This window comes from Neolamprologus brichardi, chromosome 7 (assembly GCF_056152115.1).
Source record: "Neolamprologus brichardi isolate AB-2024 chromosome 7, ASM5615211v1, whole genome shotgun sequence".
Lineage (NCBI taxonomy): Eukaryota > Metazoa > Chordata > Actinopteri > Cichliformes > Cichlidae > Neolamprologus > Neolamprologus brichardi.
In genome coordinates this window covers 52250204-52275168 of record NC_142110.1, presented here as the reverse complement: position 1 = coordinate 52275168, position 24965 = coordinate 52250204, and the positions used below count along the sequence as shown (strand labels likewise).

The following is a 24965-nucleotide window of genomic DNA, read 5'->3' as shown; positions in this document are numbered from 1 at the left end:
CTAGCAGGCAAGGCATACATGGAACGCCATAACCAAGTGGCCGGCATAGTGTACAGGAACATCTGTGCCGAGTATAACCTGGAAGTCCCGAGGTCAAAATGGGAAATGCCCCCAAGGGTGGTGGAGAATGACCGAGCTAAGATCCTGTGGGACTTCCAGATACAGACGGACAAAATGGTGGTGGCTAACCAACCGGACATAGTGGTGGTAGACAAACAGAATAAGACGGCCGTAGTGATCGATGTAGCGGTTCTGAATGACAGCAATATCAGGAAGAAGGAACACGAGAAGCTGGAGAAATACCAAGGGCTCAGAGAAGAGCTTGAGAGGATGTGGAGGGTGAAGGTAACGGTGGTCCCCGTGGCAATCGGAGCACTAGGTGCGGTGACTCCCAAGCTAGGCGAGTGGCTCCAGCAGATCCTGGGAATAACATCGGAGATCTCTGTCCAGAAGAGCGCAGTTCTGGGAACAGATAAGATACTGCGCAGGACCCTCAAGCTCCCTGGCCTCTGGTAGAGGACCCGAGCTTTAAGGATAAACCGCCCGCAAAGGCGTGCTGGGTGTTTTATATATATATCATAATAATCTGACAATACTATAATATTGGCCATATTATAATTACATTACCACAGTGAGATGACTTTAGTCTCATGAACAACATCAGCTAATTGTTATTTACTAACTAATCTTGAAATGACTGTTCAGTACAGAAATGAAGCCCAACAATCATGTTTTACAGTCCTGTGGTCTCAACCTCAGATACTCAACTAATCAAAGTGATGTCATGACAAAAATGAATGACCAACAAAACATTTTTCTCCTTCATTTATGTCACACAATGCTTTATGAGACGTTTCTCGCGGTTAGTATCATGGTTGCAAGGCAACCTGAACAGCGCACGACCGTTCCATTTCATAAGCCTATCACTTCCGCACTTCTCATACTTATAGTACGCACCGTACGTAGTACGCGTAGTGCGCGCACTTCAAGCGTGCAGACCCTGAATTGGGACACAACCCTTAAAGACATGTTGAGAAGATAATTTATCCATTTAAATCAGCTGTGATGGATCAAGGACACATCTAAAACCTGCAGGGACACCAGCCCTTGTGGACTGGGATTGGGGACCCCTGACCTAAAGAATAGCACAACATCATCCAGTTATTTGTGATGGCAAATCCACAAACTGATTACTTTACAATCCTTATCTTAGGTTTTTGAAATTACATGTCCCATTTTCTATCTATCTATCTATCCATCTATTTCTGAAGTAACTTTTTACTTTGTTACCTATTTTTTTAGTGGTAACTTGCTGATTTATTTGGGACTGAAGTTGATTGAGTAATCAATTTTTCATGAAGTAGAAAAGCAAGTTGCACATGAATACAGCACGCTGCACTATTTACTTATTTGTTACATTTTTAAATCCTCCCCAATTTCTCATGTGAGATGATGAATGAATATAAATCCTTGGAAATACACAGACTGCAAATCACACTTACGCATGAATAATCCTTTCATTGTTTTTTCTATAGTGATTCATTACTTTGGAGATTGGCCTGTAAGTGGGGCTATTCTTCGATGGTCTATTAGGATTGTGAGTAATTATCCCTTGGTTCCTCAGTTTCTTACAGACAGAGAGAGAACTCCCGGGAACCACATGACGTAAATCAAACCCCCAGCAGAATAATAGCCAACAAGCTACATCTGAAAACGAAGCCCTCACCACCATAAGGGAGCACTTTAGGAGAGAATATTAGCTTAGTCACACAATAGTATTACTGGGCTCATTAACCACAGTTATGCAAGGGATGTTCAGTATGTATTTCCTATTAATCATTTCAAAAGTAATAGTTCGGTGAGCACAAGTTTCTTACATTACTCATTACAGTGCATCACTAGCCAAATGTTGGTAATAAACACTTGTCTGATTCCAAAATATATTAGCTCTACCTGGACTGTTTTTACAGTGCAACAGTGATCTGGTGCTGGTGGTGATACATTTTTGAGTCCTTGTTGTGTAGTGTTTGAGAGACTGACAGTCGAGGCAATACCTTATAAAAGAGTTCATCTATGTCATCTCAAAGAGAAGATGGCAGAGATAATACATAAAGTTCCATTTTATTGAAATGCATCCACAGGTATTGTTCAAAAACACATGAAGCTAAGTCAAAGATTTGTAAAACATCAGTCATGGTTACAGCTAAAAATAAAACTGCTGTTAGAACAAAACAGTGTCAGGAATGACAGAAAATCTTACCACTCAGTTTGTCCTTAGATTATCATCAACCCCACACCCAATGCTCTCCTTTGCACTGCAAAAGGGTCAAAATGGTGTGAATGGGACATCCGTCCCATCCAATTGTTACACTTCTCTCTCCTCTATGAACAGGCTTTACAAATAAAATCTATAATAGACAAATTTGTCTGCTCCATGTTCAGAAATTGTCAGAGCTCTGTTACCACTATGTTCTATAAGCATGTTTTACAATCTCCTCAGATTTTGACAGATGAATTATTATGCAAGTGATGACTCACACAATGAAATAATGATCAGATAGGTAAAAACATTAATTAATTAATTTGTAGAAACGCAATTAATTTTGACTAAGAGGATATACATGACCAAGAATGTTCAAACTGTATACAACTGACACAACTTTGACACAACAACGTCATTTGTTTTTACTGAGAGTCCTTGTGTAACTGTCTCCCTTTTTTTCTTTTACCCTTTCCCTTACAGTGATGTACAATAGCAGAAGGTTCCTTGGTAGAAAACTAATAGGACTACAGCGTTAGAGACACTCTCATTTAGTCAAATTGTTAATATAAAAAAAAGTCACCCACCCTGGTTTACACAATGTCAAAAAACTTGTCATTTTGGTAATTGCCACCATTTATTCCACAAAATAAAAGCTTGATTTTGACACATGAATTAGAGGCTTTCGGTGAGGTACAACCCATCACTGGTTAACAAAAGTGGTCAGACAAAAAGTGCCAAAGCAATTGTTAAAACAGTAAAACAAGTTTTGAAAGTTTTAGTTTATGCTGTGATCATTTTTTCTGTTTAGTTTTACTAACAGCTCAGATAGTAGAAAATGTCATCCTGTATGAGAAAAAATATAAGCTACAGGGAAATTGTAACTTTGAACTTTGGTGCCCGCATAACATGAGCAACACTGAATGCATAAACATCCTCTGTCTATTAAACAATGCTTTGTTACAGATTTATGTGTAACTAAATATATATTTATATATATATATTTATTTATTTAGTCCTAACCCACCCACGTCCATGCTGATTTAATCTGTAGAAGTTTTTTTTTTATTGTATTTAATTAAAAATATAAATGAGCAAACGTTTACTAGAAATATAGCTGAAAACATGAAGCCTATAGAAAGGTAAGACATTACTGACTGTACATCTGAACATATACAAACAAATACACAAAATAATGTTTCCTTTCTTTGGCCGCATGTCTTAGGATACATTCTTTGTGTATTAGTAGATGATAATTTCTTTCTTTCGTTTATGACCTTTGTGTTTTCTACTAAAATCTTTTGTGTTTACATCTTTAATAAAATACATTTAGAAAAGAAAACTATATTAATTTATACCAGCAGAGAAGTTCTAACCAAGTAAATGCAACACCATGATATAGAGCACATTATGACAAGCCAGACAGCTACACATCTTGCTTGACTATCTATATTTTTATTGCTGCCAAACCTCCAGTCCACATAGACAGTCCTGAATTTGGAGTCGTTTGTTGTCTTATGATCTGCCAAATGAGAGCTGGAGCATTTTAGCCTGCAGCAAACTAATACTAATAAAACTAGCTATTACCCCATGTGATCCATAAATCAGTGTTAAAGCTTTAAACAGAATTGTGTTTATCAACTGCTGTGAAATGCAGACTTGAATTATTTACCTTGCATCACCGCATCATGTGGAGGTGTTTCAGTCTTTGGGTCTAAATTAGACAGATTTAAATGGTGGTCAGGCTCAGAAACTTTAGTTAAACATCTTGGCCTTGCAATATTGGTCATTTTTTCTAATGGGTTAGATGTTTAGAAGGTGCTCTATGAAGGAATTAGTCTTTAATTGGTCAATGAGTTAGCTTAGCCTCTTTTCTTTCCTGACTGATTTTGGGTTTTTTTAACAGTTAGGAACATCGATTGATTGTGAAATTACACTAAGACTTGCGACAGCTCATTTCAAAATGAGCAAATGTTTCGTCCTCAGCAGCTGCTTGTGAAACCACTTATCCTTGTTCTGATTCGCTGTGCCTGTTTCAATTGATTTTGATCTTGCATTTACATGAATGATGCCTTATTAGACTTAGACGAGTGGTATTGATTGGTCGTGCAATTGAAGCCTTCTCCCTTTTAATACTGCCTGTTTTTCATTTCCCACAAATACTAATCCTACTGATAGGGATTAATACATATCAATAACACAGTGCCCATCCCTTGTTCATGCATTGTTGCAAAAAAGAAAAAAAAAATGTTAGCAACTGTGATGGAAGTGTGATGCATTGGCTTGGTTTTTGAGCTTGGTTTCTTATGTGTGAAAGCTTGCAGCTTTTTAGACATAACAGTCTGTCACTTCATCTTGGAAAAAAAATAATCCTTAGATTAGAGTTACAAAAGTCTCACTAGAAAAGTTGCTGAAGCTACAGCATGACTACCTATATAAGTCTCTGTTGTGTTATACATTTATTAAACATCATTTACTTGATCATAATTTGCATACTGTGATAAAAGAAGAAGCACGGTCCAGACCAAATCAAAATAACAATTAAGCTTCATTTTATTAAAGCAATAGTGTATAACAGTACTTAACCAAGGCACTTTAACAAATCGTCAGGTAATTGCGAGCAGCACTGGTGAAAAGCAACACTTCAAGTCACAGTGCAAAAAGGCAGGTGAGAGAGAGGTCAAGTAAAAACCATCGATTAACACGCTTGTGGACATCACAGCGAGGGTAAGCTGCACATGTAAGGGCACAGCCCAGATAATAAAAGCCAGCTCCTGGTTGAGCAGATATTAGATGATAAGACAGGTGAATTGTTCTGAGTGACGCCAGAGGCCCCTCGCAAGCAAAACAATTCTTTCAAGTCCACAGCCCTCTCAACCCCCAAAAGAGTTCAGGATGTACTTCACACACCATTACGCTCAAAAACAAGATGGCAACCAAGCGTGCAACCTGTCAATTTTGCCCACTCACTCATCCAGGTATTGTAGAAAACGGCAGCTTGCTTTATTTCTGTTTTTTTATTTCTTTAAATAGAAATTGTTATAATTTGTGCATTTTTAGAGCAAAACTGTACAGGATCTATACAATGGCTTGGGCTTTTTACATTTTTCAAATCTGCATAATGAGGAAGTGGAAGATTTTTGCCTATTTTTATACATCAGAAGCGTATAACTCTTGTGTGATGTTCTTTTGGCCAGTTTGGGGTGGTAGCGGTAGTGGGGGGTATCTTGTGGTAGCTAAAAAGCTTTGAAGTCCTGTTATATGAGGAGCCAAAGCCTAGAGGGTGGGTAATTACACACAGATTCCTGCAGTGCTCCACGTGATCTCAAAAAGCTTGTACTCCACTGCCCTCATGAACACACACATCAACTCAAAGTGAAAGGAACTGGCAGATTCTTTGAAAAGCACAAAAACAATTAATCCTACTTCCAAAAACACCATGCTTATACACAAAAGTTTAGCTCTGTATTTACTACAGTGATGGCACAGAGCTGACTCAGACTCCAGTAATAAAACTCCATCCATGCATCTTTCTAACATCCAGTTTCTGCCCTTACCACTCTAGTGAAATTCCTGGGTCACAAAGTCTACAGCTATGGCCAGCTTCTCTTCATCACCTTTGCCTCTGAGACCCCCGAGCTGCTGCCCGACCACATCGTCCTGGTCCTCGAGGGCTCTGGAATCACTCTGTCTGCTGACCTTTCATCCCAACCAGTGCTTGGTTATCACCCTGGCCTCACACCACGGCACTCTTTCACCATCAGGTACAAGACAGCACTGAGAGGTTTCATAATTTTTGAGTGTTTGAATGTGTTCTAGTTTTTGTCCCTCTAGAAAATATCAAAGTCTTAGCTTATATGTTGATATGTTTGTTTTGCTTTGAATCTGTGCATCTCCCTGTCGCCTGAGTCACAAGAGTATATCCTATTCAGTACCGATTACAGCTCACCCACGTTGACTTTGCTGTCACCGTCCCAGCAGAGTGTCAGGATATGAACGCAGTGATGAGCCAGCTCCCTCATGCGCTGGCTGTCATGTAGATCTGGCACACGTTGCATTTCCATTTTTACATTTTATACATATAGCAGATGGTCTTACCTGCAGTGACATGTAATATGTGGAGCAGAGAAAATGCATCCAAAATACACAAAAGTGATACTGATAGTAATTCTATTGGGGTCAAAAGTGTTATTTTGGTCTAAAATCATTGGAAATAGATCAAAGAGTTAAACAATTAAAAACTATAAAGTAAGGCAGAATCTTGTGGAAAAAGGGGACGTTAGTCCACAAAAATAGAAAAGCCTTGAGAATTTATCGAGTGGAAAGAGAGGGCATATGAGGTATTTCTTTAATAGAAGAAACTTGTAAAAGTCGGATGTTCTGGCTGGAGTAGGGAGGTCACTCCACTATTAAGCTCGACGAGGCAGAGAAGGGGGGTCGGGCTGGAAGGATGACCAGGTCGTAGCATGGAAAGGAGAGCTAAGTGGATTATAGCGACAGCTTGCAGAGCACTGGATGGAGTGTAGGGTGTGTCTATAGCCTGGAGGTAGAGCGTGTATGCAGACAGTAGTGGTCCCTTTGCAGCCTCACGTGCCAACACCAAGGCTTGAAATTAGATACAGGCTTCCACACACAGCTAGTGGATGAAAAACATTATTGATTTCCATGAAGAAAATTGGTCTGTTGAAAGAGCAAATAAAAACAGTATATGAAAATGGTCACATAAATATCAGAGACGTAAACCTAAGTGAAACCTAAACACTGTAGCTCAGGTGCTTGGATTGATCCCTGAGTCCTCCGTTCATGTGAAGGACTGGTATACTGGTATACATCCTTCTTTTTTTCCTTTTTTTGCCACATATTGATACTGTTTGAATAGAAAATAGAAGTGCTGTATGAATGTGTGCGATTGGATGAAAAAGACTTGTGATGGAAGGCAGTTTGAGTGCTCAAATTGAGTAGAAAAGCATTATATAAGCATCAGATGATTTACAATTTCCACAGTATTTGGATATGAGCAAGTGATGATCCAAGAACAGAAAAAACGTATATTTTCACAAGCTGTAAAGTAAGGCTTGAGTCATGATACTGAAGCCTGCCACCGTAATGACTTAACAGTAGAAGTAAATCTCATAAACTGAAGTAAGAAACCATCTTGAAATTGTGTGGAAGTAGTTTAAAGCATTTATCTCCACTCATACATGCATTTATATTGTACTGTCTTGACTCCTTTTTGAAGGGAGCCTCTTATGCTTTCTTCCAGCTATATACATTTATCCTGGGACTCCACTTCTTTCCACTTGAAACTTCACCAATGAAGTAAATTTCACATCACTATTAGTCACTTTTATCCATCCATCCATCCATCCATCCATCCATCCATCACTTATCTGGGTATGGGTCAGCAGAGACACCTAGACCTCCAAGGTGTTTGCAAGTCAGCCGGAGATGTAGACTCTCCAGTGTGCTCTGGATTGTCCTGTGGCCTCCTCTTGGTAGAATGTACTTGGAAAACTTTGCCTTTCAGGGGGCATCCCAGTAAAATGCAGAACCAGCTAAACTGGCTTTGATGAGGGTCAGAGTGTAGACTTACTGGTAGTGGTGCAACGGCTCACGGTTGATCCGTAATCTGAACCGATTCTACTCCACGGTTTGGCACGCACGTGATCCGAAGATTCGAAAAAGAAGGAAAAAAGTATGTGTATGATGCGCGCGGTCAGTCTGTCAAGCAATAGTTATGGCTGGCGCTGGCGGTCCAAGTGGAGGAGCAGAGGAGTTTGCGGCATTTAAGCAGCCCTTTGCTGCCCAGTCCGACCGGGCTAAAGCTATTACAAAAGCTACTGGGGTGTTTAGCTGCAGACGGGAGGCCGTATTCCGTTGTGCAAAACAAGGGGTTTAAACTATGATGAACGTGCTTGAGCCACGCTATGATATCCCGTTGCACGTCCACTTCAGTGACAAGATCGTTCCAAGCATGTATGAGCAGGAAAAGTTGTGGCTGAACTGTCCCAGGCATCTTCTGTTGCCCAACTACAAATGGGTGGACCTCCAGGGCAACGGAAAGCTACGTGACCGTGACCGCTCATTATATCACAGCGGAGTGTTAGATACAAAGCCCTGTACTGCCCTATATTGCCCTTAATTTCTTTTTATTTAATTGCGTGGAATGAGTCTTGACTTGAATGTCTTTAATAGGCAAAAAATACTTAAATAAGTTAATAAGTAAATGTTAAAATTCTTTCGTCTTTTGCTGATCCGAAAGTTGATCCGATCCGTGACTTAAAACCGTGATCCTATCCGAACCGTGAGATTTTGTTGCACCACTACTTACTGGTAAACTGGCAGCTTTGCTTTCACACTTAGCTGTCTCTTCATCACAGCAGACTTGTACAGAATCCCCATGACTTCAGGTGCTATGCCTAACCTCCAACACCTGTAGCAGCAAATTGTTCACAACCCAAAGTGAGCACTCCACTTTTTTCCAAGCTGAAAAACAGGACTCAGAGATGTTAATTCTCATCCCAGCCACTGGAGTGTTGCATATATCCAGTGCAAACTGGAGGTTATTGCTCAATGAACCCAAAGAATCACAACCACACCCAAAGGAACATACTCCAGGTCCATAAATCACATGTAGACTAGCTGGCAAGCTATCACAAATCCTTGAATATTCTTAAAGGGATAATGAGCTGGTCCAGCATTCCAGGACCAGAATGAAAATTGCATTGTTTTTCCTGGATCCAAAGTTTGACTATTGGAAGCACTCTTATCTCCAGTACGCTGGCATAGACTTTCCAGCATGTGATGTTCTGAGGAGTGGCTGAGGAGTGCGATGTTCCTGAAGCTGGAATCTATCCTCTGGTTCCTTTTTTTTCAGCTCCAAAGCATGTTAAGCCTTAATGAAGTCAAGGAAGATCTCATCCACCAGAGGTTACTTGCAACCATTAATCAATTTCAGACTTCTAAAATAGTCTTGTAAAAAACATAAACTAATTTAAATACTTAAAAGAATTATAAAGAACACATTACAAGCATTCCCTTCACAGAAAACCATTTTGTCCAATGAAGTACAAAGATTTCAGTGAAATGTTACTTGCAGCTTGCAGTTCCAACTCTTTAACATTTCCCTTTATAGATGGAACAGCTTTGTCTTTTAGCACGAGCCTATCTAAAGCTACAGCTTTTTCAGGAGGGGCTGTGCTGCTCTCTGGCAGGAAGCACCTCCTGTGTTTTAAAGTGTTTTAAATGCACTTTAGAACAGCAGGCAGTAACACTACATATGAGCAGGCAGAGGGAGGTTTGGGGTCTTCACTCACCCCCGTTCTGTTAACCGTTGGGGCTGGGAGGAGGTGCTGGGGTCTGGGATCAAATCAAATAAATACATAATTATAATAAAGGTCAATCATATGCACCAATATGGCAAGACCATGATGATCCACTTGGTAAAGTAAATCTGCTTGGCATCTTTCTTGGCCTTCAGACAACAATTCTGATGGCTAAAGATCCAAACGGGACAGGCAAAAAAAAAAAGAAGGAAAATAAACTGATAGTTCCACAAATTTGTTTTAGCAATACTACACATAATACCAAAAATATTCATGCCAATTACTACCAAATACTGCACTTTGTCAGCTCAAGACAGATGTGAAAACTGACAGTGGACTTTCCTAATAACAATAAAAATAAAACACATCAGTTAACACATTAATTGATTGTACATTTGCAGTGACATAACAATCTGATTGTGAATTAGCAGGAGACACAACAGACAAACAAACGCACAAAAAATAAATAAAAATCTCTTCATTTTCATTTTCTTCTTTACTAGTTTCAATGCCTATACAGACAGCAAACAAAAAAAATTGTCTCACAATTCAAAGACATGTGGGCATGAACACAGATTAAACTGTATAGGCTCTGGATTCACATTCAGCAGCTACGCTATGGTCTGGGTCAGGCAGGCTCCTGAGAAGGGACAGGAAAGGATTGGTTTACAGGGGGTCTTACCTTCTACTCCAGACATGATTCCAGCACTAAATTCTATCTACAGATGAACAGAAGACCGCGGGAGAGTGAAGATGTAACGTATCCTATCAGTTATAGCCAAACAAATTGCAATATCGGCTGGATGACAGAGACCAGGAAGAGGTGTGAAGTGGAATGGGTGTATGGGCACAGGCAGTCTTCCAAAACTTCATTTTGTTTGTTTTTCAAGTGTTAATATTAATTTTTAATATGAATGAATATTAATATTTTGTTAAAAGATACAAAAGCCCTTTACTGACAAAGCACTGATTCCAAGAACCATATAACAACATACACACACACTGCAATATAAACAGGTCTGTGAGGTCAACATACAGTATGCTCACACTCACACATGTGTTTGAAGCTGAAAACTATGGAAAAATTCACAAGACCATAATGTAACACTAAGCTTTTCTTACTGTCTGTATTGTGATTAAAATGTCTCATTTAAATTTCAAACAAAAAAAAAGAAAGAAAAAAAAAGCTACAGCTTCATTATGGGCTCTGTTGATGAAAGAGTCCTCTGTGAAGTGGAAGAAACAAAACTGTTGGCTTTTGGCTGTTGTTGGTCATTTCTGTAGTACTTTCTTTGAAAAAGTCAAACAAATATAGCTATTCTAAACAACCAAAACAAGTGGAAATCCTATTTGCAGTGTACTCCAGAGCACAGCAGTGGAAAATATTTTTCAAGTTTCAAGCTCTCAGACCCAAAGCTCTTTCTGTGTCTGTGTTTACCATGCAAGAAAATCCATTCCTCTCCATTTGACATCAATCAAACCAAAGAGAAGGAAAAATCGAGCACTAAAAGCAGGGTAACGCCTAAGCTTTCGGCTCACGTAGATTTCATGCACATATGCAGACCTCATTATTAAATCTTGTTTAATACGAGCAGCCGCTATTGTGACAGCTAATGTGACAGAAAATCAGAAAAGAATCACAGCAGGTCATACAGATTAACAAAAATATTGAAGCTGTTGGTGAAACTAGAGGATGCTTGGTATATCAACTCAAAATGGAGCTAAATTTAACTGTAGATAACATGCCCAGAATGTGCTGTGTAGGTACAGACAAGTGTGAAGTCACAGTTCTATTCTCATCATTCGGAAGTGTAAAGATTTGATGGTTGGACAGTTTACTGAGGGAAATGAAAGTGTGAGTTTGCATGCGCAGAGAGTTTAGTTAATGGCAAAGTTAGGTTTGAATGAAATACTTTTCCCATATTTTTCATGACGCTATGACTGTGTGAGTTAATGCATCTCTGACCCACTGCAACCCTTTGCTGTTAACAGCTGCAGTTTTAATGTTTGAGTAGTTTCACTTAATAAGCTACTCTATAATTCATACTGTAGCCTCCCACAACTACATGTGGAGCCACATTATGTCTTGTAGCAATCAGATCACATTTACATGCAGAGAAATATAGAAATAAACATAAACTTACAGAGCGGTTTTATGCATTGATGCGTCTTATGGTAAATCTTTGTGATGTGTAGATCTTGCAGGCAGGTGATTCATATTGCAATTTGAGGGAAGCAGCAACTTTTTGAACACTGCAGGAATCACAGGTTGGATGTTGTGATGAAGATGGCGGCAATCAAAATCAAGCTGCTTCGCAGTTCCTGCCGCACAGAGCTGATGGTGTTTACATTGCAGCAGTCTGCTGTTTTGTTTTCTTGGTGTTGCTCTAATAGATTATAATATTCTGTGTGTATGTCAGTTGTAATCATTTGTGTTGTTGATTAGCATCTCTGTTTGGAAACTGAGACTACGCGCTGATTGAGTTGTCTTGTGCCAGCCTGCAGTTTCTCTTTACTGCATTAAGACCCTCAGCTGTTTTTGTTTTTGTAAACAAGTCCCGATGATGATAATGAGAGGATTTCTTTTTAGGGTTTTTCTTTCTTCTAAATGAGTCCAGTATGTTTATGTCAGTATAAATATATATTAGAAGTTATACTCCTGCTCTATCTTTCCTCCTGTACCTACTGGAAGAAAAGATCAGATCCCTCAATAAGAGAATTTCCATGCACTATAAATTAATAAAGTCCATTTTCTGTGCAATAATGCACTCTTAAATTTAATTAAAGTGAATTAACTTTATAATTCAGCTGTGTTCACACTGGAAGTGATTCGCTGTGCAATCAGAGACCAGACAAACTGAATGACATTTGTTGATTCAAGCTGCTATGGGCAAAATAAACGCTGGACAGGAAAAATGTTCTTAATTTGCAGGCATGTGATTCAATAGACAACCAATGAGAGTGCAGGACACTGTTTACTGACATAAATACATTAGAGGCTTATCAAGGTAACCAAAGCCCGAAACATCCACAAGAAACCACTGCCATCACTTTGAAGCTGACGGCAGATTTTGTCCTTCATCACTTAGCTTGAAATCAAGTTAAGGAGTGGCCTCGATACAGCCACTGCAGACAGGAACAAGGGGCAGGAACAAATGTTGTTGGGGTTTTTTAAACTATGGGTATATGAGTATTATAGCATATTATATGATGAGGCAGACAAAGAAATATGAACATATCCTGAACTCTATTCTCTGGATTCTCTGGCTGTTCAGTGTCTGCCTGTCCAGCATACTAAAAAGGCAGACTCTTAAAGTATATGTCACTCCATCCTAAAAAAGCAGCCTCGTGTCACCGCTCATGAGCTGCCTTTCCATCTTCTAGTATCATCCAAAAAACCCATTTTTTGATGACACTGACCCTCAGCTATATATTCACAGGCTGAAATCCTTAATCTGATCTTTTATCTAACATTAGACTTCCTGCAGTTCTACCCGGATTCATTCTTACCCTTCACAGTAAAGCTGCAACTCTGGAGTCTGAATGACCGGAGGCTGTAAAGGTGAACCCTGGCAGGGAAGCAGCGTTGTAATCAGTCACATTGTTGTACTAATTAGGCCTGTCAACCTGGGGTAGTAGGTGTAAGCAGCCTGGTCTCCACAATGAACCTCTTCAATACTGGGCTTAAGTTATTCACTCTATTTTTATTCACTTTCCCCATTTGGCCTGCCATCTTGTACCAAGTAATCCTCATCCCACTCCACACCTCCTGCACACTGTTTTGTTGTAGTTTGTCTTCAATTATGTCCTTTTGTATCAATCTTTTATTCTCCTTCTCAGCACTAACAGACCAGCTTAACTTCCTCCCTATTGTCAGCCCTCAAACCCCTTTTCTACCCTAAGACGGGATTTCATCTCCTTTGTTTCCCAGTGCTTGTTTAAAGTGAAGCAAAGAAAACAGCTAACCGTTTAATGAAATTGAAGGGTCTGCATAAAAAAATACAATGTTATGTACCCGGGGGACTCTGCTTTGTCCTCTGTTTGTACTCCACAGACCATGTTCTATTCTGTTAGCTCAAAACGGTCCTGCAGTGCCTCCACCGGGATCACACTCTTACAGTATCAATAGCAATATTAAGTTGTGTATTGACACCCATTGAAAAAAAACATACAAAAGAGGCAAGGTTTCATTTTGAAGAACCTGAAATAAGCTACAGTAGGTTACAACATTCTGAGTAAGCTGTACTTTGCTAGAAGGGAAGTTGCAGTGGTTCAAATTGGAGATGATTAGAGCATGAGCAAAGAGCTGTCCAGAATCCTCAGAGAGGAAAAGGCTGATTTGATGGATATTGTGCAGTGTTAACCTGGAGTATTAGGCTGTGGTTGCATTTGAGGCTGTGCGCAGACGTTGCTTGTGCTTGTCTAGAATCTCACTATGGATGTTGACAGTCTACGCAGGAGTCAGTACTTGTGCAGTGTTCTCTGTGATGGTGGAAAACTGAATCTGACAAAGGACAGAACAGTGTTGTTGGCATTGGTGTGGTGGGTAAAAGTAGAGATACCCATTACAGAGAGACTGAAGTTTTAGGTAAGGGGGAAAGCAGAGAGAATGTATTTCTGCTAAGGCAACGGTAGTATAAAAGGAAAAACAGGTATCTGTATTAGTGTACTGTGTGTATAATCATGTCGCTTTGACTGCATATTTACATTCATTACATAGTTTCTGCAGCTGTTTGCTTCATCTAAAATCTGTATCCACTCTAATTTCTATGTTGTTAGGCTGGTAAGGATGGTAATTAGGTGCGTTTCACTTTTGAATACAAAATACAAAAGAAAGCGATTTATTTCCTCCAAAAATGTATTCAAAAACAACATCCAATGTTAAAGCTTCCCATTCATATGCAAACTATGAAACCCACCTGCCACTGCCATTGACACAAACATCAATACAAGAGCAGTACATTTAGATCAGAGTAATGACTATTATCATAAACTTACCATCTCCTATTACCAGTTTTATTTCACTTTTTATATAAATAAATACATTCATATAATTCATATACAAATTTTGGTATCAATCCGATACTGGGTACATATAGGGTAGGTATTGCTGATAGTAATACCGATACTTTTATCTTATACAGGCAGCTTATGTAGGGGAGAGCATTAGTGTGACTTATGACCACTAAATCACTGAGAGTTTTACTTTCCACAATACTTTTTAACAAAATAAAACACTTTTTTCAGATTTTCGTGTCTTTTGAAACTGGGTTTTTGGAGACCTAGAATGTAAATGTGCCCGTCTCTAAAGCACTGTGGTCGGCTTCAGTTGCTTAAATGTGCTGTAGGCTATGAATAAAAGGACGTGACAGTCAACACAAAAAGCTTCAGATATTTTTCATAGTGCATGTTTGAGGTATACTTTTTCATTTCCAAATAAATATTTAATTTGACACAGTTCGGTGTGCTTTATACTGAACTTGGAGGATACACATAAAGTATCAATCCTACCACGCTAGTATCGATCCAATACCAACACCAGCAAATATCAATACTATTGATGATTTGATCGATCCGCTCACCTCTAAGTCCCACCCCACACTTTTGGAAGCACTGCTCTACAAAGTAGGTCATTCATTTTTTCCTCCGGTCAGTTTGCATAACTACATTTAGCAGCATTATTTAGTGTCTGTGCTTTGTGTTTACTGTTATTTATCACTCGCTAAAATGCTAACATGTTAAGCTGCTGTGGTCAAACTGCTTAACATCTAAATAACAGCCTCGCCTCTGAGAGCATGTGAACTTATTGGCAATAGCATTGAGCTCAAAGCACTGCTTTAATTACAGCCTCACAGAGCTGTTACAGCAGTAGCTTCTAAAGCTGCATCCACACTGGAAGTGATGTGGCCATCAGAGACCATAATACACCAATAACATTTGGCGACTTCAAGCGACTGCAGGCAAAATAACTGCTGGCGACATGAAGTGGGTAAGCGAGACAAATTTCAAATTCAGCTTCTAGGCAACCAACTGAAGCGACTACCAGTGTCAGTGCAGGAAACCGCTGATTGACATATCAGGGAACCGGAGACTGAAATGTCCACAAGCGACTAGTAGTCAGTTTCAAAATGGTGCACGCTGAGCAAATCGCTTCCAGTGTGGACACAGCTTTAATATGCTTATTTTCAGAGTGAGCTACACAGCACAGATGGATAAAAATCAGTTTATAGAATGTAACACCACAGTAAACAATAATATGTATAATATAATATTTTAAATAATGAAGGCCGCTTTTTTTCTACCTGTAAACTGCCACTATATTAACTTTTCTTAAAAATTGTGCTTTTAATTTGAAATGTATCCTGTAGTGAGCCCCTTCAACTCATCATAAAAGACTGAGATCTACATGATGGCGCATTGGTGTGGTAGTTAGCACCACATGGTCCAGGGTTTGAATCCACTACAGCTTGCATTCATCTCCCCACATCTTCATCAGCTCTCTCTGGATATTTCTGCTTCCTCCCCGAAGGTTTTGCAGAGCTGATTAATTGGTGACTCTAAATCGTCCATAGATGTGAATTGTGTGTTTATATGTGTTAGTCCTGTTACAGATTGGGAACCTGTCCATTGGTACACTGCCTCTCACTCCATGACAACTGGGAGCAGCTCTTTGACTCTGAACCTTCACCCTGAATGGGATAAGTGGAAGAAAATGGATTGGTGCATGAATACCAAGTCCAATTCTGCCCTCCCTTTAGCTCTTTGTTTGGTTCACTTTAAATTCATAGGAGGGGGGAAATCGTTTTTAGCTAAAACTGAAACACTCAGTACTTTTTGATCAAAAATAATAATCAGAATTAAAGTTACAGTTTCTACTAATCATGATGCTCCAGTTTTTATTCTTTCTTGACTTCTTTTTGACTCACAGTGCAGTTACAGTTACATGATAAACTTGCAAACATTTGACTTTATAAGTTGACAGTGATCTACAATATTGGTACATCTAAGATCTGTTTGGTTTGAAAGGGAGCTCTTATCTGTACTCTGGTTCTTGTGTGTAATCTTATTATGGAACAGTGGCTTAGGTTTACCCTTGTTTTTTAAGCTGAGAAGAGCATGTCTTCTTTGCCCAGTCCATCAAAAAAGGATTCAGCCCTTCGTCTGGCACACTGCTTGTGACTCTCTGTCCAATTCTTCCCTGCCTATCACTGGTGTCTGTGCACCAGTAATGACTCTTCTCTTACCACCAAAAGCCCTGGCTAAAGGGACTTGTTGATCCTCTCTCTGAAATGCAGTGGAGCTTGGGGAAAGAGCCAGTGATTAAATGTTCTTCTCCACAGTTCTCCACAGAACTTATTACTCTTGTCAGGTACATGCTTAGATGCACTTCACTGCACTTCGCTGTATCATTCCCTCGATTTCTCTTCGCACATACATACACAAATAGTTTAGCTTTTTATTTTTTTATGTGCAACAATTAGATGCAATACAAGCATTAAAAATAATTGCGCTCAGAAAGTGGAAATATATGTGCTTCTAAGTGTTTTTGCCAAAGCTCGGCGAAAGCATAAATAAACATGAGCATAAACACACGCGCCAAATCTCTCCTGAGTGACAGCATCTGCATTCAGAAATGATAAATATCTTAACCTGTTAAGTGGCTTTGTGTTCCCACTTGATAGCAGAGATCATTTCGGAATCAGATGAAGAAGAAATATATGGAAGCTCAGGGATTCAAGCGGAGGGGATTGATGAGAGGAGGGGGGTGAATGGCTTATATGAGGTAGCTTTCACTCTTCTCTCTGATGTTCTCCATGTTCACTTTTTGTTCCTTTGAAATTAGTAGGCGGAGAGGTTTTATTGACTTGCCTGTAGCGCTTTGTGTACATCTTCACCATGTAAGCTTAATATTCATGTGATAAGATGCCAAGCCCTTGCAATTCATAACATAAAGTATCAGCTCTTCCCCATTTTAAATGCTAAAAGTAGTCTTTCAACAAACTACATAGATGAATGCTTGTGAAAAGTAGTTTTGGCTTATTTATGATACAATGACCCTCTTCAGTCCTGTTTGAGAAACTTCATATAGACTGTATATAAAAGATGGGCGTATATGTGATTTCCACTGGGGCCAGCTGCATCATATTTCAATGCTTGTAAATCCATGGCTCTCTCTACCTCACAGCACCAACCGTATAGTTTGGAAAGGCATATGGGTCAGGAAATTTTCAAAATAAAAGACCTTGTGTAAACGAAATGCTGTGTTTCTGAAATGTTTCTGGTGTGCAGAAGGCGTAGAAGAAATATTAAAGAACAAATCTGCGTCACAGACCCACACTGAGTATATACACGGTGTTAGCCTCCAGGCATCCTTTCTAATGGCAACAAGGGGATCGCTGTTGTTAGAGTTGAGTGCCCTCAGTGGCCTAAATGCTCAAATCAGAACTGCAAGTCCACAAACCAATTTGCAACTAAATGATGGCTACATCTATTTTTTATAGTCTATAACATCACTCTCACTCTCTTCCAAAATACATAAATATTTTATTTTATTCCATTACAAGCATATATTGTAAATATCTTTGAGTGTTTGCAGAACATAGCTTGGTCTGAAACCATCATTTACTCCAAGTAACTTGGGTTTAATATGCCAGTTTTTGGGTCATGTATTTGTATTCCTAGTAATTAAAATGAACCTCATAGTTAGTTACTTTAATTAGACAACGAGAAATTGGCACAATTGGATAGCTCATAACATGTTCCCACATGTATGCCTGTATCTTTTGGTATCTACATTGCAGTCATGTACTTCATCATTCCTCTGTTTTTTATACACTGCTTGTGTCTTGCTATCTTGCTCACCTTGTATCTCTATCTGTCCTCTCTAAGGGCATTTGTGTGTGCTCGTGTGTGTTTGTGTGTGCCCGCTATTCTTTTGGGCTTTTCTCTCCTGATGATCTCCTCTCATCCTCCATGGAGCAGCCTTAATTACAGTGTGGCTCTTCGCGCTCTGCTTGGTGCTGATTAAAAAGGACACTGACGCTCCATGGGGAAAGCATGACTGGGAGTTTGTTCACTTTCATGCACACTCTGCTTATCGCTGTCTGACCAGCTCCATTACCATGGCTTTGAGGCCCAGTTTGTAATTGCCTCTCTTTATTACTGTGCCTACATGTCAGGCCAGGGAACAAGGACCCGCCGCATCCGGCGAGAGTGTGTGGCAAGCCAGGAATGCACGCACGCACACACATACACACGCATAAACATGCACAGTGTGAATCTGAATGCTACAACCCAGGCCAGGCAGAAAACAAAGCATTTTCAAAGTGAGCTAGTGTCATGCTGAGAACAATTGACCTAATAAAATAGAGGCCCTCAAACACTTGCACATAAAAGGCCTGACTTAGCCTGATATGGTTAACAAACCAAAGGTTTGGCAACTCATTCTTTTAAGGTTCTTGTCTGTGATGACAAGGTTTTGATTTTATAATGTATTACCAATTTCAAATAAAAAAGACAGAAAGGGGCACAACCATCGTGTTTATTCTTTTTTAAAACAAGCGTGAACAATGACACTAGCTTTGAAAAGGCATGGCGCTGTTTTTAACATTGAACACATACTGTAAAAGATAAAAGCCATCCACTAGTTTGTTCACTCCAAATATGAAGCCCATATTTTAGCTTTATTGCAATTGCTCTTTCATTTATTTAATTATTTATTGAGTATTGTGCAAAGGTCTTGAATCAGTCCCCATTTCTTTATATTTAGCTAACAAGGGAAACAATTTTCAACTCAGTAATGACCTGGCAAAAAACCTGAGAGATGCACCTGGTCCTTCAAATTATTCATCTACTGTTTGTGAAGCTTCATCCCAAATGCTCTCAGTGGAAGAGTCGCTAGAAAGAAATCATAAGGCCTTAGGGCTATTATTATCATCATTATTATTGAATTTTGATTATTATTTTTAGTTTCACAAAACACCAAAAGCCACAAAATGCTCAGAATTACAATTAAATAAACAAACATAAAATAAACAATATTAAATTCAGTGTGTCGGCTTTTATTTTACTTATATTTCAGTATTCCAAATATTAACTCACAAGCTTATTAGAATTGTACAAACTTTGTTTTTGCTTTAAACACAGTATTTCCATGTATGTTTCCTGTTTATTTGTCTGTTTAATTTTTGGAGCTGGAAATGACCATATTAGGACATGGTTAAAGCTAAGTTTTCACTTAATGCTAGCAAGCTTGTTTGGCCACAGACTGCATATTTGTTCATTTGTCCATTTGAGGAACTACGCTTCTTGGCACTTCAATGTGTACTATATTCTTTAGTCCTAGGTTGGTACACAAATTAAAGCTGAGGCTAATACAAAGGTGATATTTTCAGAATAAGTTAAAGTGTTGGACAAGTTAAACTTTTTAGGGTTGGTGATGGTGTTGGATGAATTAAGCAACCCTCGTATTCTAAAACAGGTATCTAATGGTTTTAAAGCTAATATCAGTTTTGGACATTCAAATTAAATTTTAAAGCAATAGCTTTAAAATAGGTGTAATTCTTGCTATTTCATCCTTGGTATTTTCTGTACTATAAAAATGTTTAGTGGATTAAATTCCATGTATTGGTAACCGCAGACTCGATAGCTTGACTAATAGAGCATATTTTTTATTAATGGGAAACACCATTTGGTAATGATGCAGTGCTGAGTCCCACATATTAGACAATGTTACCTGTAAGTCATTCCTTAATGGAGAGTATATGAATATATCACTTAATCCATCTGTTCCTTACCTTTGGGACCTTGAAATAGTGGGTGAAAAATTTTCAACACAACAACACGGCGCAGAGCTGACACAGCACCTGTCATCAAGATGGAAAGTACGCGTGATGCCAGAAGTAAAACAGGCAGATGTCAGCTGTGCTGACTGCCTTAGCAGAACATCCTCCAACAGATGGCAAATCTCTGTGATGAAGACCCTGAATATATGTTGAAGTCAGCATATTTACATTCGGTTGTTTTCTTTTTTGAATTGTTTTCTGTGTTTCATACCAACTTTTAGGGGCGCATTATGGGAAACATAGGGAACAAAGTTAAATGTGGAAAATGAGCTAAAAGTATTAAGATTGAGGTTGTAATATTTTTAAAAGATTACAAGTTGAAATATGAAGAACAAAGCTGACAATCCAAGTCAAAGTGTAACCTCTACTGCATGGCTATCTTGACAAAGTGCCTTGAGCTCATGAATTAGTAAAATCACATTTCAAAACTGGTTTAAATCATTTCTCTTTTAGCACATAAACAATGTGAAAACAAGTGTAAGAAACCTGAAGAGCTTGTGCAAAAAAACCAGCATCTCTGGAGAAAGAAAACCCTCAAGAAAGAGTTGGTTGCCATGATGTAAACTGACATAGACGGTCAAGACATATGCAAGGATGATATGATCTATCACAAGAGGCAATAAGACAGTTGATCGAATTGTTTAGATTAATCATATTTTGTATGTGTAGGACACAAATCTCTTTTTACTTGTAACATATGTCTCTGTGTATATATGTCTGGGTGAGCCAGTATGATTGAATGAATGAACATTGTCAGCAAATCTTAACATCTATATGTTTTTAGAAATCATTTATTATAAATCCCAATTCTTTGGATTTTCATATATAATAGGTTAATATTATCTCCCCCCTAAAAATGCCATGCAATGTTCTCCATTTGCATGTGTTTCATGTGTCATGTTGACCCAACAGTCTTTAAAATTAGTTCGACAGGTTACTACATTCGAAATTAAAATCTTGATAAAGCCCTGCAGGCCTTTTAGCAAATATTAAATAAATGACACGTTTGCTGTTTTTCTTCTTGACAGGCTTGATGAAAACGAGAAGAGATTTAAACCTGCGCTTTCGGCCTTTGACTTCCAACTCCTCCTTTACAACCTGACGGCTCTCAAGATCAGCAATGCTGGGGGACACAACTGTAAGTGTTGGTTATTGTTTATGAACTTGTCCCAATAAGCATATCCAATGCATTTTTACATGACTTACACTGGAGCCTTAAATGGGTGGTCATGTGTATGTGCTGTAGGAGCAAATAAAATCTATCAAATCTATTTTTCTGAAAGCACTATTTACAAATAATGCCAACATTTAGAGGCCTACAAAATTACTAAAATCATTATTTTTTATGACCGTTTTCTGTAACCAGACAGGAAAACATTATTCAAGCTGCAGCAGAACTTGCTAGTAAATTGGTGTTGGTGTTTGTGCTCGAGGAATCGTTCAACTGTCCCCTATCTGGCTCTGCAACAGAACGGGACATTTATTCCCAGATGTTTTGGATGAGTTCTTGAAATTTGATAGTTTGTATTGTAATGAACCAGCGGGATCTGAGAGGCATTACGGTGGATTAAAGCGTGGAGGAGACAGAACAGCTGGACAAAATCACCAGCTTCCTCACACTTACTTACACCATTTTAATTAGCTGCTTGGTGCAGGCGTCACCACACAGACTCTTATGTAGTTCCACATGCATGGCGTTTAGGCACAAAAAAGAAAAAAAACCCCACACACACAGGCACACTCATGCATATTCCATCAAACTGTTTTCTGTACCCACCCACCTACCTACCCACATGAACGTGGTATCAAAGTCAAGCACACAGTTTACACCGCATCTTTTGCACATTATGGGGGAGAAACTGTTAATGACTTGTGTTAGGTCTCAAACTCATTCTCAAACAGTGTTAGAAGTGCTTTATCGCTGCAGGCAGTGCAACAAACTTTAATATCCAAACCCCATAAAGCTGTCCTCTCATCATTCTCATCTCTGCCTCTCACATTTTCCTTCATTCTTTAAAATTCTCCCTGCACCACAGAGAGTCTGTTATTAACAGAACTGTATTACTTAAGTGACAGTATTGTCTTTAGGTTGTTAAGGCAAGGCTGCGATGGCAGTCGCAGTAAAGAGCTTTTATTTTCCCCGCCACAAAAAAAATTAGGTTTGAAAAGCAAGTGTGGCCATATTTAAAGTTTATGGGAAATCAATGGCTTAATGGTTAAATGTACAGGCGCCTAAGGGGACCTAAATTGTCAGAGTCTGCCAGGCTGCAGTAAAGTCATTCGTTGCAAGTAAAATCTCGACTGCTCTGACAAGGTTTCCTGCAGAAAAAGGATTGATGGAGAGAACTTGCACAGCACGACTTAAAATGGAAGGCTTTTAATTAACCGAAATATAGGCTTCAGTATCTGAAAACTCTTTTAATTGCACATTTCCACCCGTTGAACGAGCTAATAGAATTCAGGAGCTACTGGAGAGTAAAGGGTAGAGGCTAAGGCAAGTCGCGGAAAGGGAAGAGGACCGGCTTGCCTACTGATTATCCCTCAGAGGTGTAAATGAACCGTCTTTCATCACCGCTCAAGGAATCTCTGAATCATGGCTTGTTAGATGTCAAGGTCCATCCTCTCCTCTGGTTCTTCCACTGTCTCGCCCCTCGCAGTTTCTGCCACTCAGGTCATTATGCAGTCGCTCATCCACACTTGGTTTATTCCTTATCTGACAACTGCTACATAGTCATACGTGCAAAGAATCTGTCCGTCTGTCTGGCTATTGAAAATGGACACGGTAATGTACACCAAAAGTAATTTTGTGTTCTGCGGCTGTGGCTCAGGCAGTAAAGGGTGAGAGGGATACAGTTCAGCATGGCCTGCCCCCATCACTATTCATGAGAGGAGAGCGGGATCTTGAAAACCCCACAGGAACTGCACGTTTGACATACCTCCACAGAGTCTCCTGTCTGTTTTTTTTTTTTCTTGTCTTGCTCTGCTGCAGTGATTTATTCATTTGCTATATCAAAGAGTCCCTGGATCACAAGTGTACGTGTGTGGGCACGTGCAGGCACATGTGTGTAAGCAAGCATTAAGTGCGCCATTTATGGCCGTGTGGGTGGATGAATCGGTTATTGTGTTAGTGTGTATGTGTGGGTGCATGTGTGTATCTGACTGTAAAATGTAAACACGGGCCAAAACCTATAATGAGACAGGGAGAGAGGGACGGCACTGCAACAAATGCTAATAACCTACTGCTTAACAAGATGCAGAGACCTCCCACTGTCACCACCACACACACACACATACTTGCACCTGTCGCTTATTCCAGAGAAAGATTTGTATTAACATCTTTGACATTCCTCCTTTTCCTTCCTTGCCAGACACATCACAGCTCGCAGGAGTAACCATGACCTCAGCAGTCGTCTCCGCTGACCCAGCCTTTCCTCCTGCTCTGTGGGTGGAATCCTGTTCCTGTCCCCCGGGCTTTGCGGGCCAGTTTTGTGAACAGTGTGCCCCCGGATTTACCCGGGAAGAGCCTGCTAGAGGGCCTCTCTCGGCATGCGTTCCATGCAACTGCCACCAGCATGGAACGTGCCATCCAGAGACAGGTAATAAGTGAAACATTGACATTGCGTTGTACACAGCTGTGTTCATGTGATAAATTAGAAAAATGTCAGGAATTCATAATGAATTTGGTGTCACTTCACTGACAGCCAGTCAGCAGTATTTCTGTTTCAGCGACTCCAGCTGAAGTAGGGAAAAAAAAAGCATGAAAATGTTGAATTCATAAATCAAGCGCATTTCATTTTTAAAGGTGCACTTCACTAGTTTCACAGTCAACGTACTACTTATAGAGAGTGTGCCACAGTCTGTCAAAACAGCTTTTTTTAATCTCTCTGTGTCTTTGGGGGGCCTCGGTTGTATACGAGAAAACATCGTGAGTATCGGTCAGAAATGTAAACTAAAGTTTGGAGAGTATAAATTTAAAAAAGAAAACACATATGGCAAACTTCACATGGAATTCAGAAGTCAAGAGTGATCTAAATAATATCAGAATAATCCTTTTTAATAGAGGTGGATTTCTGTAAATAGCCTATAGCTGGCTATCTATTTGTTCATCTGTCCATCGTCACAGAGTCCATTTACTGGAGGTCTGTGGTGAATCTATGTAGAGCCAATGCGGGCTATGCCGATGGCAGCAGGCAGGGAGGTAATGGCGTCCGGTTTAGTAGTGCAAAAAAGAGTCCACGCACATCCTCCTCATCCTAGGGGGCAGGTGTAGAGCTGAAAAAATGCAATAAAGGAGTAGTAATGGTTCGCATAATGCAGTATTCCAGATTCCTTATTTATTGCATCTGGTAATGTTTGTGAATCCAATATCTCAAGAATGAAGAGACATAGGAATTTCAAATTGATACCACAAGTGTCTCTACTAAAAATCCCGGGCGAGGTCAAATCTCAGTGACCTCGATCTCAAGGTTCAGGTCAAAGGCCAGGCTTTCTGAAACTCTTGTGAATGCAATAAGTTGAGAACGAGGCAACGTAGGA

The 24965-nt window shown here is 39.5% G+C and overlaps 1 protein-coding gene across 1 annotated transcript in view; it reads left to right on the top strand.

Moving 5' to 3' along the window:
• The window catches only part of lamc3 (laminin, gamma 3), a 134521-nt gene that overhangs the window by 68012 nt on the left and 41544 nt on the right, over positions 1–24965 (top strand). Inside the window, exons 10-12 of the mRNA XM_006796809.3 lie at positions 5826–6024; positions 21458–21567; positions 23798–24025. Of these exons, the coding sequence (XP_006796872.2) occupies positions 5826–6024; positions 21458–21567; positions 23798–24025 (537 nt within the window). The remainder of the gene's footprint in view (positions 1–5825; positions 6025–21457; positions 21568–23797; positions 24026–24965) is intronic.